Source organism: Phyllostomus hastatus, unplaced genomic scaffold, assembly GCF_019186645.2.
Source record: "Phyllostomus hastatus isolate PE091 unplaced genomic scaffold, TTU_PhHast_1.1 phas_scaffold_501, whole genome shotgun sequence".
Taxonomy (NCBI): domain Eukaryota; kingdom Metazoa; phylum Chordata; class Mammalia; order Chiroptera; family Phyllostomidae; genus Phyllostomus; species Phyllostomus hastatus.
Window position 1 is genome coordinate 17,690,943 of NW_025334033.1, and position 18,558 is coordinate 17,709,500.

At 38.5% G+C, this 18,558-nt stretch overlaps 1 protein-coding gene across 1 annotated transcript in view; it reads left to right on the forward strand.

The window, feature by feature from the left end:
• The first annotated feature begins 1,418 nt into the window (after window positions 1-1,418).
• The window catches only part of SCG3 (secretogranin III), a 36,737-nt gene continuing 19,597 nt past the window's right edge, over window positions 1,419-18,558 (forward strand). Inside the window, exons 1-8 of the mRNA XM_045823970.1 lie at window positions 1,419-1,811; window positions 2,471-2,523; window positions 3,009-3,054; window positions 3,150-3,365; window positions 9,260-9,402; window positions 10,394-10,543; window positions 12,988-13,165; window positions 15,624-15,740. Coding sequence (XP_045679926.1) covers window positions 1,721-1,811; window positions 2,471-2,523; window positions 3,009-3,054; window positions 3,150-3,365; window positions 9,260-9,402; window positions 10,394-10,543; window positions 12,988-13,165; window positions 15,624-15,740 — 994 coding nt within the window. The 5' untranslated portion in view covers window positions 1,419-1,720. The remainder of the gene's footprint in view (window positions 1,812-2,470; window positions 2,524-3,008; window positions 3,055-3,149; window positions 3,366-9,259; window positions 9,403-10,393; window positions 10,544-12,987; window positions 13,166-15,623; window positions 15,741-18,558) is intronic.

An 18,558-nucleotide genomic window follows, 5' to 3' on the forward strand; every position in this document is an offset into this window, starting at 1 on the left:
GATGTTAAGAGCAAATATAGGAAATGGAGTTGCCAAAGAAATTATATGCATGGCTCATGGACAAAGGGGAAGGTTTCACTGGAGGATATTGGGGGGTGTTGGGTGGAGGGGGGGCAAAAGGGGAAAATTGGGACAATTGTAATAGCATAATCAATAAAAAGTACTCTTTAGGTTCTTAAAGGAAGTACATGAGTGATTTCCAAACTCAACAACCTGCAGGAGGAGGGAAATTTGTTTGTTAGTTTGTTTTTTATTTGTTTTTAGTTACTTGAATGACTGACTTGCTCCTTGGAAAGCAGGGGTGCAGAAATCAAAGGCCTGATTGTGCTGAATCCTTCTCTTTTCATCGTTATTCAGTCTGGTTCCCAGCATGCTACAGTCCAAAGGAAAGTGTCCAAGTAGTTTCAAAATTAGACTAAAGAGCTTACTCAGCACCCTGCTCACAGCAGTGTTCCTTGCTTTCATCTTTAAATGCCCTTTATTACATAATAATCTTAGGTTTCTGGGAATATTTTCAAAACACAGAGAGTACCTCCTTGACCTAATTATGATCAAAAATGCTTTTTCATTACTGTCCCCTCTCTTCAAGGTCCCCTGAAACAACCAGGTTTTTAGGCAAAATTGAGTCCTGGGGAAGAATTTTACAGAAGTGTAGCTGTTTGCTTTGTTGTTTTTGTTGTTGTTGTTTACTTTTAGGTAGTGGTGGTGGGGAAGGGACAGCTGTCTCCCTTGGTGAGAATGGATAATTTTATAATAAAACTGGCCCTTGCTGACCAGCTATCCAGGAATGTGAGGCTATTCGCTCTAGGGGAACAGGCAATGATTTTTTTTTTAAGTTCTGTTTCAGCATCTAGGAAACTGAGAGTGTGTTGCAGCAATCTATCAGAAAGAATGCTTCTTGATTTTCCCATTAAAAGAACTCCATGGAACTGAGACACAAATAAGTGCACCAAGAGACCCCTTGATACATCAACCCAATCACAAAAAGCAGGGCTTTCTAGGGATTATATTTACCTTTCAATAGAAGGTGGAATGGAAAGGGATTCTGGTGCAGATATCCCAGAATAATCCCAAAGCAGAACCCTTCACACAGGTTACCTAGCTTTCCTTGACAGGTACACGGGCAGAGAAGGCATTTGGTCCTTGAAGTAGCGTTTACTTGGGGAATTAGCACGATGATGTCCAAGCTCTCGGTGACCCAGGTGACCCTGGATCAGCCCTGGATCAGCTGCAAGGAGCAGCCCCGGGACTGCGGCACAGAAAGTACGCCAGCCGACCGGCCACCCTCCCCACCCCCCCCCCCCCGCCCCATCCCTTTCCCAGGAGATTGGAGTAGCATTGGAGCCGCTGACGCCATCCTTTCCCGCCTCTGCCTTGCAGGGAGCATGCGCTTCCTTCCTCACTTCCTCTCCAGGAGAGAGGGAGTGAGGCTACGCCCTAGCGGATCCGCGGCGGCTCCTCGTCACAGGAACTTCAGCACCCAAGGGGCGGACAGCGCTCCCTTGCACCTGAAGACCGGACTCAGAGCCCGGAGCCTTTCTAACCTTCCCTCCGAAGCCGCGTCTAGCTCCGCGCGCCGCAGGGTTCCCACCACTCTTCCTCCCCTCACCCGCCCTCCGCGCTCTTGCTCTTCCTGTCGTTAGTCCTCTTTTTCATTCATAACAAAAGCTACAGCCCCGAGACCCCGGCGCCAGGCTGTTTCCGAAGCCAGGAGCGAAGAATGGGGTTCCTGTGGACCGGCACTTGGATTCTGGTTTTGGTGGTCCACAGCAGCCCGATTCAAGCTTTCCCCAAACCGGGAGGCATCCAAGGTACGTGGCCACTTTCCTTCCCACCTCCCCTTTATTCGCCACGAAAAGGCGAAGCTGGGCAATATACGTGAACTGTAAATCACCTTGCCTCTTTTTCTGATCAGATCAGATCAGTGCATATTGACAGAGAAATCATTTCGAATTTAGAGACACATCTCTTCCCTCACTTTTTGTATAATGGAGCAATAACCTGGATTGTTTTGAAAGATTTTGTTTTGAAATTGGGAGAGGGTAGCTTTTCTGCCTAATAAAAAGGCTTTTTTTTTTCTAGTTGTCTTAATCTTTCTCAGATACTCTGTTCATAATAGGTACAGTGTATGTTAAAAGCTTTTAATGTGCTTATAATACCAATCCAAATTATGGTCTGTCTAGTTGAAAACAGCTGGAAAGCCAAGTGGTAGAACTATATGTTAGTTTCTGGTAAGAAAAAAAGTGTAATTCAGTTAACTCAGGAAATAAAGAGGACAATAAGCAAGATAACATGATGCTCATTGTTCTTGTATAATCTTAATAATATTTGTTAATACGTAATTTTGTTTCATGGTTATCCAAAATATGTCTGCTAATATTTGTTTTTCTTTATGAAAATTTTATTTCTTAGGAGACATATTATGTCTTTCCGATGCACAATTAAATTTATATTTGTATGTTCATTCTAGACAAGCCTGTACATAATAGAGAATTAAGTGCAGAAAGACCTCTGAATGAACAGGTAAGTCAAAAATAAAAATATACATGCTATTTCTATTTATTTTAGTTGCTATAATTTAATGTAATTATGCTGTGACATTTTAGCCATTTTGAGTTCACAAACTTCAGGAGATTAATGATAAATTGACAGAAACTAGGATGAGAAATACAATTTTCATAATATCTATGTAATATCTGTATTATAGAGTTGACTGTATAATAACCCAGTGAGGTCCACATCACATCCACTCTATTGTAGGATTGCTTGATTTATCAGGGATTTACTTTTCACCAATATTGTAGGAGAAGAGGATTAATAGTTATAGACCATCTGCTCTTTTTTTACCTCATTTAATCCTTATGACAATACTTTGATATAGAAATTATTATCTATAGTTTACAAACAAGAAAACCAAATCCCATGGAGATTAAATCATTTAGCTGTCATATTTGGTAAGTGGTAGAGCAATGATTTAAAACCAGGTCTATCTCCTGTTTGTTTCACAGATTGCTGAAGCAGAAGCAGACAAGATTAAACAAACATACCCTCCAGGTAAAAAGAAAGTATACTGATATTAATTTACATGATGTAGGCTATGAAAACCTTAACTAAAATGAATGTTTTGGGTTTGGGGGCTTTTCTTTCAGAAAACAAGCCAAATGAAAGCAATTATTCCTTTGTTGATAACTTGAACCTGCTAAAGGCAATAGCAGAAAAGGAAAAAATTGAAAAAGAAAGACAATCCATAAGAAGTTCCCCATATGATAATAAATTGAACATGGAAGATGTTGATTCAACCAAAAATCGAAGACTAATTGACGATTATGATTCTACTAAGAGTGGACTGGACCAGAAATTTCAAGGTAAATGAGGAAAATAATTGCTACCTGTTTGTCTAATTTGGCATTTCCAATTATGGGTTAGGAGAAAGTACTATACCTTAAAAAATAGACTCATAATCATGGATTAGTCAGGTCCAAAACTGAGAAAAAGCCCAAATTTACTGACAGTATACAAAGCCCCAGCTCCACAGAAGTCCAAATTCTATTTTTTCATTAAAGGTCCCTTTACTGATGCTTTGAAAAAAAATTTAAATCTATATTTTATGCTATTTATGATTTAATATTTTAACTATTAGTACCAACAAAATATTATAATTCTCAAATGATTGAATCAACAAAACACCCACTTCCCAAAGGTGAAATACCCATTACTCTCTGTTCAGGGTTCTCTTTCTAGCTATAGCCTTTCTCCCTAGGTCATTCTAACCTTTTCATGGCTTCAGTTACCATCTCTATCCTGCTGTAACATATCATTAGTATAGACTTTTCTGAGCTATAGATATGTACATACATACATACCTATATACAGATACATACAATGAGGTCTATCCAGAAAGAGTGCAGCCATTGTTAACATAATGAGAATGGTTTGTGTGACATCGATGTAAGCTGGCAGCCAAAGAGAGTGGACTAGATTGCTCATGTGTAAACAATGACAACTTCACTCTACTAGTCAGTGGACTCAGTAAATACCATTGAGCATGTGAACTGGTGGCCATCACATCCAAAATGACTGAGCAAGTACAGCAACTAATCTGCATTGAATTTTGCATTAAATTGAACATTCCTCCACGGGAACTATTCAGATTGTTCAGAAGGCCACAGCTATGGCCAATTGGTGATTAAGAGCTTTATCATTACAACACACCTGCTCCTGCATCATATCTCTTGCAGAGTTTTTGACGAAACATCAAATTACCCAGGTGAGGCGCAAACCATTCTTGTTATGTTAACAATGGCTGGACTTTTTCTGGGCAGACCTCAGCTATGTAGACACATATGTCAGTCTACTTACTTAATAACTTGCTTTAGAAGTCTCAGAAGCAGCTCAAACTTAACATGGCTAAGATTAATCTCATATCTGTACACCTTACAACCTAGCCCTCTTAAAGTGCTCTTTCTCTAAGGAAGACACTACTACTGTGCAATTGTTCTTTTTATTTTAAAGATTTTATTTATTTATTTATTCTCAGAGAGAGGGGAAGGGATGGAGAAAGAGGAGAGAAACATCACTGTGAAAAAGAAACATTGATTAGTTGCCTCTTTCAGGCATCCTGACCAGGAACCAAACCCACAACCTGGGCATGTGCTCTGATTGGGAATCAAACCAGTGACCTTTTGTTTTATGGGATGATACCCAACCCAGTTACACCAGTTAGGGCAATGCAGTTTTTCAAGACAGAAATCTAGAAATTAAACTATTTCTCTTTTTCCTCACCTCTCAAATGATAATCCACCAATCTTATCAATTTTACTTCCTGTATCTGTCAAATTTTTTGTTTCTTTTTGTTATTTAATTTTTACTGTATTTTTCCAATTACCATTTAGCCCCCTTATATCCCCTCTCCTCACCAACCACCACACCATTGTCCATGTCCATGAGAACTTTTACCTTTTTGCTCAATCCCTCCACCCACTAACCTCCCTCCTACTAGCTGTCATCTTGCTGTCCATCTATGAATCTGTCCCAGTTTTCCTTGTTAGTTCAGTTTGTTCATTAGGTTTCACATATGAGTGAAATCATATGGTATTTGTCTTTCTTTGACTGGCTTATTTCACTTAGCATAATGTTCTCCAGGTCCATCCATACTGTCTCAAAAAAGTAAAATTTTCTTCTTTTTATGGGCAAGTAATATTCCATAGTGTAAATGTCTCATAGTTGTTCTATCCACTCATCTACTGATGGACACTTAGGCTCCTTCCACATCCTAGCAATTGTAAATAACACTACAATGAACACAGGGGTGCTCATGTTCTTTCAAATTAGTGTTTTGAGTTCTCTGGGCTATATTCCCAGAAGTAGGGTCTCTGGGTCAAAAGGCAAATCCATTTTTAATTTCTTTATGTCCACCGTGGCTCCACCAATCTGCATTCCAACCAAGAGTGCAAAAGTGTTCCTTTTTCTCCATATCTTTGTCAGCACTTGCTGTTTGTTGATTTATTGATGATAGGCATTCTGACAGGCATGAGATAGTATCTCATTGTGGTTTTAATTTGCATTTCTCTGACGATTAGTGATGTTGAGCATCTTCTCATATGTCTGTTGGCCATCTTTATGTCCTCTTTGGAGAAGTGTCTATTCAGGTCCTTTGCCCATTTTTTAATTGGGTTGTTTGTTTTCTTGGTGTTGAGTTTTGTAAGTTCTTTATAAATTTGGGATTTAACCCTTTAGCAGATATATCAGCAAATATATTCTCTCATTCTGTGGGCTGTCATTTTATTTTATTGATGATTTCCTTTGCTGTGCAAAAACTTTTTAGTGTGATGAGTCCCATTTGTTTATTTTTTCTATTGTTTCCCTTGCCTTGGGAGATATATATGATAAAATATTGCTATGAGCAATGTCTGAGATTTTGCTGTTTATGTTTTCTTCTATAATTTTTATGGTTTCAGGTCTAACATTTAAGTGTTTCATTCATTTTGAATTTATTCTTCTGTGTTGTGTAAGAAGATGATCTAGTTTTATTTTTCTGCACATATCTGTCCAATTTTTCCCAATACAATTTATTGAATAAACTAGCTTTAACTCATTGTATGTGCTTGCTTCCTTTGTCAAATATTAATTGACTATAAAGGTGTGGGTTTATTTCTGGGATCTCTATTTTGTTCCATTGATTTACGTGTCTGTTTTTGTGCCAGTGTCAAGTTGTTTTGATTACTATGGCCTTATAGTATAGTAATACTATACTATACTGTATTATAGGGTGTTTCACATCTTTAGGAAACTGCCAAATGGGCTACAGGGGCCATTAATTCTCCTTTTCAATGTGTTCTGCAGTATGTAAGATTCAGGATATTTTCCAAGTTTATTTTATGCAATAGTGCTTTCAGGCCTCTGTGTACATTCACCAAACAAATGTTTGTTGAGCATTTACTATGTGCCAGACTATGAACTACATAGTGATTTTCAACCTTTTTCATCTCGTGGCACATATAAACTAATTACTAAAATTCTGCAGCAGACCCAAAAATATGTTATATTTTTTGTCCATCTGACAAGAAAAATTAAGTATAACTTTGATTCATTTATACCCAATGGCTATTGTTGTATTGGCTGTTGTCATTTTTTTTTAAAGATTTTATTTATTTATTTTTAGAGAGGGAAGGGAGGGGGAGAGAGAGAGAGAGAGAGAGAGAGAGATCAATGTGCGGTTGCTGGGGGTTATGGCCTGCAACCCAGCAATGTACCCTGGCTGGGAATCGAACCTGGGACACTTTGGTTCCCAGCCCGCGCTCCATCCACTGAGCTACGCCAGCCAGGGCTGTTGTCATTTTTTTATTTGATAGTCTAAGGGAAAGGAGGTCAGTGTCCCTATCTAAATAGTCAGGTATTGCATGTTTTAAAAATTCTTGTGGCACACCAGTTGAAAATCACTGAACTAGAAAATAAGGTCGGTGTACTTAGGGACCATGACTAAACTATTCATCACTCTATTTCCAGTTTTGGCCCACATTAAGACTTTTATGAAAACGGATTGAGCAAGTGAATGTCAAATGCCATATTAGATGCTGGAGATTCAAAATGTAACTGGGCAAAACATAACCAGGCAGAACATGGTCCTTTTGTATTCACTTAGAATGTTATAGCTGCTTAAAGAAAGTTACAAATGTTGGCCTCATGTTTGGCTTCCCCTTAATGGTCTGCACAGGAGGGTGAACTATCCCTTCATGAGTGTCGGAGAGATCATTCTGAGTATTCTGTCCATTTTAGAGGAGCCAGGGGAAATCAGTAGAAGGCGAGGAGCAAGGTCCAACTGCTCAATTATTAACCTCATCTAGCAAAGCTCTGCTAGGGGAGGCCTAAGCTCCTGGCTCAAACAATACAGCAGTGCAGTAGAGGAAAGAGGCTATTTCTTGAGTGTTGCTAATGATCTCCCTGATGAGAAGTAAATGAACTGAAAAACAGTCATCTCAGTTATTTGTTTTCCTTCCCACTTATCCCTCAGGATCACAACTGAAAAAGGAAGACTATTGGTAGAATAGGAGAATATATTCTTCCACCTCTGCATAGACCTGGGCAGTTTCTGCTCCACTAGTTCCCAAGAGTCTGGCCTGCAGCCCACAAGTGGAAAAAAGCAGACCTAACTGATAATGGGTCTGTGCTCCTGAAAAACAAATAAATAAGCAAACAAACAAAACAGATGATGAACCCAATTTTAAGTCAGCCAGGAGGGAAACTGATTTCACGGAATCTTTGTTAGGGCTTTTGTGTTCATGGTTGACTGGGGTTTACAGGGCTCAAAGGGGTCAGAGTTCATGAGGTGGTCAACAGCTCATCTATTCCAATACACCGCCAGAAAACGTCCTGTCCTCTGGGCATAATCCCCCTACTTATTTTCCTCAGCTTCTTTCCAAACAAGAAAATAGTCTGCCTGAAGCTTCATATACTTTCATCTCCATAAAATCTGGACAGACCAAGGACAAAATTTCTTGCTCAAGTCCCCAGAAACCATGGAAGAAAAGGGCAGCATTAGAAAAGAAATACTAGGTTCTTCCTTCTTTAAGTGAATACGGTCAACATTATTTGGGCAGAATTTGGTCAGGGATTCAATGTTTATTTTCTCTAGAAGATAATTACAGTTCCTTGATTTCAGGTACAAATTCACTATCTGTTATTAATATGACAGTAACTTTCACATACTACTTTGCAATTGAAGAGGTGCTTTTACATCTTATTTCATCTCATCCTTACCAACCCATGAACTAGATACTCTTATTATATTCTTCTACAGTGATCCAATGATACATAGATAACAATACACATCACTGGGGCTAAAATTCTCATTTTTCCAATCTGCCTAGAGGTGGCAAGGGCAGTTAAGTGCCTCGCAGACTTGCACATATGAATATACTGCTCCATGTGATATAGACTGGAAAAGCAAATGAACAAGCAAGCTGCTGGGAGTTCTCCATGGATGAGGTACAACGCTTCCTGTCACCAACCCTATCACCTCCTCCCTTCCCTGAAGTGGTGCTGAGAAAAGTATTCCCAGGAAAGGCAAGGATACATATCTGCAATATTCTCCGCAGAGATTTACACAGATTTACATACCGTTTTGTGCAGATTGGTTGTCACATTTTAAAAGTTTAAATTCCAGGCACATAAAATAAGTTCCCTATTCTCTGGAGAAAGAGGCTTGTCACATTAAGCTGCTTTATATAAAGGCACTCTGGCACATGTTCACTTAGAAGTAAACACTTATTCCAGGTAAGTCATAAAACCATCAGTACATACTCTGAGTGTGAAGCAGGTGCCCCCACTCTCAGCCCAGGAATTTGCCTGCAAATGAAGTACATGTGTGGATACTACTAATCTACTCCTTACATGGAAATGGAATATCATTATATAATATATAAAAGGGTACTGTAAACAATATGGTATATTAGATAAATATGGCATACTATAAAAATAAAAAGTATAACATTATTTGTATTATTAGTAATATTGACTTCAGATTTTTCTGCCTCTTATAATTACTTAAGAGGCTCTCAGAATTTCTACTGTCATCCTAGGTTCTTCACTTGAAGTCAAACTTTATTTCAAACCAAGAGTTTATGTGGACCAAGCACCACTATAAATATATTCCAAACATATCTAAGTATACAAGAGCAAGGTATAGATTAGGAATTTCACATGATCCAAGAAATAGATATATGTTTTCACCATGATGTGAAATTGTGATTGCTCTGCCTAGATGATCCAGATGGCCTTCATCAACTAGATGGAACTCCTTTAACCGCTGAAGACATTGTCCAGAAAATTGCTACCAGGATTTACGAGGAAAATGACAGAGGAGTATTTGACAAGATCGTCTCTAAACTTCTGAATCTTGGTCTAGTGAGTCATATGCATGAAAATAAACCAAATTCTTAGTACAGTTTGGAGTATGCTATGAAGCCAAGTCATTCGCTTCAAATAGCCAAATGTTTATAATGCATCTCCTTTATACTAGGCACTGTTCTTTCCCTCTAGAAATTTATAGTCTATCAGAGGAATTAGACAAGTATACACACGCATACAATGGAAGCAGCATAAGAACCAGAAGATCAGTTTAGTTTGCCAGAGGATGGATTATATCCAGTTGAGCTATAAGGAAAATCTTCAGAGGAGGAGGTGTTTGAAGTGAGCTTAGAAGGATGCTTAGGGTTTAACCAGCTTAAGTAAAAGATATTGTGAGAGGAGAAGGAAATAACATCAACAAAGGCATGCTATGTTTGGGAAACAAAGCAATCCAATTTGAGCCTGCTTCAGCTTGGCTCCCCAGTCCTACACAGCCCTGGCAGGCTTTAGTAGGGTGCAAAATGTGTAGGTTTCCAGGTTACCTGACTTGCAGCTGAGGATTGAGAAACAATGGTCAAGATGTGTCTCAAAGTAAGTGTTCTGTGGGTTTCAACAGACAAGCCTGACTACTTGTACCATGAGCCCAAGACACTTCTTCCCAGGAGTGCCGGTCACTCACTGTGAAGACCTACCTGTGGGGAGGCATAAACAAGGGTTGTCCAGAAGAGAGATCAGAAGACACCATAACTTTTCGGACTATAAGACGCACCCCCCCCCACCCCCCGCTCCCCGCATTTGGGAGGAATAATGGTTGTTAATGCTGCTGTTGAGTTCTGTTTACATTTATATTGGTGAAATATTATGTTATTTATGTTATTAAATATTTTACCACATTTTTTGCTTCAAAACTTTTATCCTATTTTCTACTTCTAAAACCTAGCTTCATCTTATGGTCCGAAAAATACGGTACTCTTGTCTTCTAAAAATGTGTTCAACTACAGTTTAGTCTAGATTTTTTTTTACCATACATTTTGACTCTTTATAACAGATCACAGAAAGTCAGGCACACACACTGGAAGATGAAGTGGCAGAGGTTTTACAAAAATTAATCTCTAAGGAAGCCAACAGTTATGAGGAGAGAACCAATAAACCCACAAGCAAGACTGAGAGTCAGACTGGAAAAATACGAGAGAAAGTGGTATGTATATGTGAATGTGCATGAATATGCTATGTACACATGTATACACACATGTGCATGGCCATGAGTTTGTGTGTGTATACTCGTGTTTGTATATAATTAACATGATCTGTATATAATCAGTACCTCACTTGGAGCCAAAGAACATTTGGGTTATGTGACATTTTTAGCCAACTTAAATATTGATGAAGTACTAGTAAGTTAAAAGATATAAATGAACTCGACTTTGACAATAATTTAGACATATATGTGATATTATATTAAAAATAAAGGTTACATCTTATACCCTGCAGTGTAATAACATGATATTATGTAAAATGGATATTTTACATAACTATTTGTATAATCCTAGTGTAATGAAACTAAATATTTCCAAGCTTTTTTGGTATCCAACTCCTGTTCACTGTGGATATCATTATATGTACCCCAGATTTAAAAAAATCTAGAAGCCATGTTGATTTGATCTTCTGCCATACCAGCATTTCTATTCCCCAGAGGTAGCTTGCCTGATGCTCCCTCTGCTCTACCCTGTGCTCTCTCACCTTCTCCTGCCTTCTTTCACTGGCTCAGAGGTCTGTCTGTCTTCCTTTACTTAGACCAGTCATTCATTCTTCCTTTTCCTTGCTGGAGCCCTTTGCTCTGAAATCTTTGTCTCTTTCTTGAATTCTCTTTAAAACTCTAGATGGAGCTAATGATAGGAAGATATCAAACTCCCCACCTCTTCTTTGGTTTTTCTTCACCAGAGCACCCACACCCCATGGCTTCTTATTCCCTTCAACATCCTATCCCAAATACCAGGAAAACATCTATATAAGCTTCTATACCCCTGCTTTAGAGGAGGCTAGAACACAGAAAATGGGTCTAGTTTCTTGTTAGTAGGTAGTCTGAAACCTCTCCTTTGTTCTCCTTACCTCCAATCCCCATGAGCTGCCATCTTTTTAAACAGTTTTTGAAGATCTACCCACTGTAAAAATCTTTCTAGGTTTGTCAAAGAACTTATGACTTTCACTCAAGCTTACCAGTCTGAACTGAAACTGACATAACAATTTTCACTTTTTTTCACTCCAATTATGTACTCCTTGTTTCCAATCTCTAAAATATCCATGTTCTTCACCTGTTCACTCGTTATCTAAATGCATCAATGCAAATGAAATATTCTTTAATAAATATTTATTGAGGTACCAACTGTGTACAAGCACTGGGGATATAATGCCCATTTAAAAAGACACAGTCCCTGCTCTCAAGAAGCTTAAGATCTAATGGAAGAGGTAGATGGTCTTCAAATAGTCATGTATTCTAACTACAACTGCATTAAGTGCTCTGAGGAAAGAAACATGGTTCTATGAGTCCTTATAAAAAAAGGAACCTATCCTGGCCTTAGGCTCAAGGAAGGCTTCCCTAAGGAAGTGACTTGAGCTGAAAACTGAAAGCTGAATGACTCAACTCGTGACCAGGAAAGGCAGCATGTAAAGAAGGACATATGGAGTATCCAAGCAACTAAAACAAGCTCAGGCTGGCAAGTGGAAGGAGAGCAATGAGAGATGAGACTGGGAAGTGGACCCAGGCCAGGCCAGGCCAGGCCAGGCCAGGCAGGGCCTTATGAGCCTGTTATGGATTCTGACCTTTATCATAATGATGGAAAAACACTAAAAGATTATAAGCAAAGGAGTTACATGATTAGTTTTTTAAAAAGACTACTCTGGCTACAAATGTGGAAGATGCAGTGTGAGGAATAGTTTGGAGGTGGGTGGTGTAGCAGTTAAAAGGTAAGAGGTAAAGGCAGCATGGGCTAGAGTTGGGTAAGGAGAAAAAGAGAAATGTACAAATTTGGGATACGTTTTGAAAGTAGGACCAAAGGGCTACTGATGGATTGAATGGAAGAAAAGTAAGAGAAAGAAGAAAAAAAAGCTTATAAACTTCTGTTTAGTTCACTGAGTGGAGAATGGGTCATGAATATGAGAACCCCAGACATGGATCAGGTTTAGGTAAAAGAGTCTTGTGCACCCTTCTAGACAAGACAGTCCTTAAAATGTTACCCAGAAACCTCCATGGTGTGACTGTTCTACTAGTTTTAGGTATTCTGACAAGATTTCCTATACCTTGCACCATCTTTCTTACTAAGAGTCTGTGAACTCAAATCTCCCCAGCCCCACCTCAGCTTGGTGAGAGGCAATTTTACCAGGAAACACTCTTGAGAACTGATGGAGGGGAACTGGGTCAGAGCAGAAACCTAGAAATTCCCTACTTCTCTCCTGAGCAGGATCCAGGGTCTTCAGTCTCTATGTCCCAATGACTTTTTCATGTTTCTAGTTTGATCCTGCAGAGCAGGTGGAGGAGGAGGTATTCCTACAGTCAAGGGCAGGATAGAGGAAAGAACCAAGCCGGCGTGTCATTAGTTCTAACAAAATGTTTATTTTTTATTGATTTTTAAATTCCCACTGGAGACTCCAATGGCAGCAATTCAGGATGGTTTTGCTGATGGAGAAAATGATGAAACCGTATCTAACACCTTAACCTTGACAAATGGCTTAGAAAGGAGAACTAAAACCTACGGTGAAGACAACTTTGAAGAACTTCAGTATTTCCCAAACTTCTATGCACTGCTGAAAAGCATCGATTCAGGTAAAAACTGTTTTCTGACCATGTGGAACAGAAACAGTAATTCCAGGAAATGTGTGGGTGGCTTTCTCTTCCTGTTTTCAGTATCTAGATGGAATCCTCGATGACATATATCGTGACCTGGGGGACAACAGTTCACATACATGTTTTCTAAAGTGTACGAGTCATGGAAATATTGAGAAAAGGGTAATCAGGAAAGGCAGAATTTCTGGACAATTTAATCCTCTTGTTGACAGATGGCTTATGTATTTGCTCAGCAAACAGTTACTGAGCACATGTGCGGTCGTGGTACTGGAGCGAACCTGGTGCAGGTGAGAGGTGAATCAGTGTCCCAGTTCAGCCTCAACTCTTATTGCAAATATTTTTTAAAGCTTTTATTCATTTTCTTCTTAGTGGGAACAGTGTGTGGACCATAACTGATTATTTTTAAGTGATTCAGAATTTTGCTTTTTAGATATTTTTAGCTTCCCCTTTCAAATGATTCACAGTGAAATAAACATTGGACTAAAGGAGGTCAGGAGCCCAAAACACACTTGGAAAATGATAATGTTTTTTCAAAACAAAGTCCTTAATGTTCCTTGCTCTTTTCTCTTACATGTGTATCAAAATGAGTTAGCTGAAGACTTCAGTTCCTCTACTTTTGGTTGATCTATGAGGAGGATACCATTGGGCAAAGTTTCTGTTATTGATACTGTCCACACAGATGGCCTGCACTGCCTCAATGGCTCTTCCTCTTCCTATTTAAAGATTCAGGCTTGGACTGAGCATTTGTAATAAAGGTTTCTGTAAATGTAACAATATTTCCCCAGGAAGTGACCTTAGAGTGAACTTTCATTACTAAACAACATCCTTTGTCTTTAAATTCCAGACAGTGGCCAGACGGCACCAGCCCCTCTGCTGGTGTCTGCAAGGTTTGTAATCCTGAGGGTCTGTTCTGAGCCATCTTGCCCCACTGGCTGGCAGATGCCCAGCTCAGAACCTCTGTCATCCTGGTGATTCACTTCTTGTCAGTGAAGACCATCAGCAGGATACCAAATACTTATATGGAGGTGACCTTGAGTAACTAATAGGATGGCTGAAGTTATTTACCAGCCCTTTTTCAAGAGATCTCCCCACACTTCTTCTCCTACCTTTTCTCTCTCCCAACCTTGTGACTTTTATGGTATTTTAAAGATTCCATTGTATGGAGTGTTCCTCATTTTATTTGTTTTTAATCTTTTAGGTTCTTTGACCCTATTCCATATTGCCTTTATATCTGTAGACTTTTAATTTAAATACTTACACTGAGGTCTTTGATAGTACCTATCTTTCTTACCCAAGGTCTGAACCAACTGAGAAATAATAAAGCAGGTAGAAAACCAAAATATCTCTGATACTGATAAAGATGAGGCTGTGGAATGTAGCTTAGTATGAGAGCCCATAATGGGCTTACTCGCTCTCACTCCTCAGTCTAGCTCTTGAAACAGCCAATTCCAGGGATAGTGAGAGTCTGCAGATCCAGTGCTTTTCTCAGGCCCCTGCCTTCCACTGTTCCAGGGGAGTGGAAAATAGAAAGATGTCCAATCTCCATTGGTAGAGAAGTGTAGACTGATACCTATTGGCTACTAACCTCAAGTGTGGGGAGGATGAAAAGATGGGGAAAGGCTAAAAGTGAGTCGAGAAAATCCTTCATAGCAGCTAAAAGAATAGGGAAAATGAGCTCTCTAGCATCATAGTTTTTCTCTTCAAAAGTGGAAATAGATTCTTTTCTGCTTTTAGAATTAATACATCTACTGAACTCCTATGCAATCATTGGCCATCTTGTCACACCAAGATGCAGAACAGTGTGTCAAATATGAAAAGCTCCCAAGAAACTCTTACTAGTGGTTACCCACAGGGAGTAGGAGCCCCGAGGTGGAGGAGAATGTTACTTTGACTCTTATTTACTTCTGTACTATTGCAATATTTTTAGTGTATACATATATTCTTTCAAATGAAATACAGTGTAGGAAGAAATATATACAACTGTTAGAATAAACTTTACATTTAAAAAATAAAGATATGTGTGTGTTTATTTAAAATATTAAGCTTGATTAATGAAAGCAGGCTGTTCTTGCCCCCTCACATGTACAGCCTGAGTGGAGGAAAGTTGTTGAGTCACCGATCTTCTGACGTTCCTTTCGAGTCCACGTTGTCTCTGGCCATAAACTGTCTCTGTCATCTACTCCACTAATAAAGCATTTCAGATTCAAATAAATCTTTTGGGGGAAGTAATAATTATCCATTTTAGGAAAATTTAGTATACCTGTACATTGCCCCAATCAAGTCTTAGGCATTTTGTACATTAAATACAAGTGGTTTTAAGTATAAATGTGGGAAGAAATATTTCAATAAGATGCTGTACTTCATCAACTGACATTGAAAGGTGAAGCTGTGCTCCACTAGTTTTTTAAAAAGTATATATTTTTGTCTTTCTATATAGAAAAAGAGGCAAAAGAGAAAGAAACACTGATTACCATCATGAAAACGCTGATTGACTTTGTGAAGATGATGGTCAAGTACGGCACTATATCTCCAGAAGAAGGGGTCTCCTATTTGGGTGAGAGTCCTGTCTGTTTTGTTTTCACTGTTTTAGTTTTCATCATTCAAAGGGAGGTGGGGATTTGGTAGTAATTACTTCAGTAATCTGATAATTTATGCCAAAATACCCTGAATCATCTGGGTAACCAGAATTGCCCAGTTTGGTAATACATACAAATACAATTAAACAAAAGTTTTCAGCTTTTAATCTTTATTGATCCAGCTTGAGTACAAACATTTCATATTTGTTATATTTTGTTTTGCTAATAGTTTCTAATAATCTCCATGACAGAGACAATTTTATTAAAATCGGACTTTTTTTTCAATTGTATTTGAATGTTGGGACTAAAAGAGTCTTGATTTTAACCAGTGAGGTCTGTATGTGATAAGGAGGAAAGAACACTAGACTGGGCACCAGAAGTTCTATCTGAGACCAGCTTTGTCATGTGGCTGAAGACCAATGCCTCAGTTTCTGTATCAGTAATGGACTTGGTTATCTGCAGCAGGGCCAGTGAACTCCTGCCCATGACCAACTCTGGTGCATTACCTATTTTTGTATAGCACCCAAGCAAAGAACGGCTTTTATATTTTCAAGCAGTTGGAAAAAATCAAAACGAGAATAGTATTTTGTGACACAAAAAAATGATGTAAAACTCATGTTTCAGTGTTAGTAAATGAAGTTTTATTGCAACATAGCCATTCACGCTTGTTTCAGTATCCATGGCTGCTTTTGTGGTACAATGGAAGAGTTGAATAGTTGAGACCCTATGGCCTGAAAGCCAAAAACCTTCCTTTACTATCTGGCCCTTCACAGAAAACGTTTTTCTATCCTTGATTCCTGGAACTTTATAAATAAGCTTGGACATTTTTTGATACTGCATGTAAGTTGTTGTTGTTGTTTTCAAGTCTTTTATTTTCCTGTGTGGTTTAGTTAGTCAACAAATACCATTCACCCCTGATGTCCTTTGGGCAAGACGCCTTCACAGTCCTTCGATCTCGGGTGAGGGAGGGAGAAACAAATAGAAGAGAACATCTCGTGGGACAAAGTAGAATTATTCTGTATGAACTCCATTTTTTCTGCTTAAAAAGAGTTGTACAACTTTTTTCTGATTATAAAAGAGCATATTTATTTTAAAAAGTCTTTCAGTGCAAAAAAGGAAATAAAAAATCACTCAATACCAGCAGTGATGTAACATTTTGGTTCATGTCTTTCCAGATATTTTCTGTGCGCGTGTGTGTGCAGGCACACATGTATACCTAGGTCATTTCTCCTTTTCTTTTGTTTAATGAAAAACGGATTCACATTACACACAGTGCTTCTCGGCCTACTTACTCAATTAACAGTAGATCAAAGACATTGTTTCGAACCAGTCATTGTTTCATACCAATATTCCATGACTCAGAACTTCCACATTTTAGTCATTTATCCTATAGAAATAAATTAGAGATGTCACAAGGCTTATAAACAAGGTGGATATTTCCACTACTGTTTATGGCTGTGCTGTGCAGTATGGCAGTCATTAACAACATGTTGCTATTAAAATTGTAAGTAATCAAAATTAAACGAAATTTAAAACCCAGTTTTTCATTTACACTAGGTGCATTTTAAGTGCCCAATTGCCACATGTACCTGGTGGCTACCATGTTGAACAACAAAAAACTAACTATTTCCATCATTGCAGAAAGTTCTATTGGACAGCACTGTTTATAGGAACAAGACAATGGAAATAACCTAGATACTCCATAAGAGGGAACATCTAAAATAAATTATTTAGTTATTCTTATGTTAGACTATTTAAACTGTACTTTTAAATATTTGTGTGTTTAATAATTGTATGCTTATTACATATGCAATATAATTATTGTTTATAAAGATTAATGACAGGAGGAAATGTTCATGATATGCTGTTGAATACTTAAAGCCATTTAAAATGTAACCTCAATCTTGGTGGTAAAAAAATGAATGTATGTATAGAAAATTGGAAGGAAATATACCAACATATTACCTGAAATAAAACAATGCATCTCCTCAAAAGAGTCATGGTGTAGGATAGAAGGAGAAGTTTACTTAGGGAGAAATAACACAATCCATAATAATGGATTCTTTACATATTAATTGCAAATAAATGCTTGTGTGCAAATAGCAGAAAAGTCCAGCCCTATTAGTGAGATGAATGTGGCTGGTTGAATAACTGAATACAAAGAGTGTGGATTTTAATGCGTTGTCTCCCTTGAGGTGGTTACAGTCTAGACCCATGTCTAGTTAGGACAAAGTTAGCACAAAGTTAGAACAAAGACAAGGATACAGATTTCATCCTGATAGGAATAGGGAAATTATTAAAACTGCCTAAGACTACCTAACAATAGAACTGGGTGCCTCATGAATTAATGAGAACCCTAAATGATGGAAATTCCAACTTTTTGGCTTAAACAAAAAGAAAATTTAATTGTCTCATGTAACTGAAAATTCCAGGTTTGGGGATGGTCTCACTTCAGGTTTGTGAAGTCCAGCAACATGTGAGGAGGCTATCCTTCTCCATCTCACAGCTTTGACTTTTCATATGTTAAATTATTCCAGACAAGCTGTTTCCTTATAGGAAAAATATGGCTAGCACGACCCCAATCTCACATTCTCACAGTACACCAATTCTACAGGGAAAGAGAGCCTCTTTCTCCCAAAGGTTCTACCACTGACTTTCATTGGCCTGGCTTGAGTCAGTTTATTCTCCTTGAACCAATCACTGCAGCCCAGGTGATGGAAGACACTGAGGAGCCAGGTAGGGCTAATTCAGCCCCCACTTGAGCCAAATGTGCTGAGAATGAAAGAGCTCTGGGTT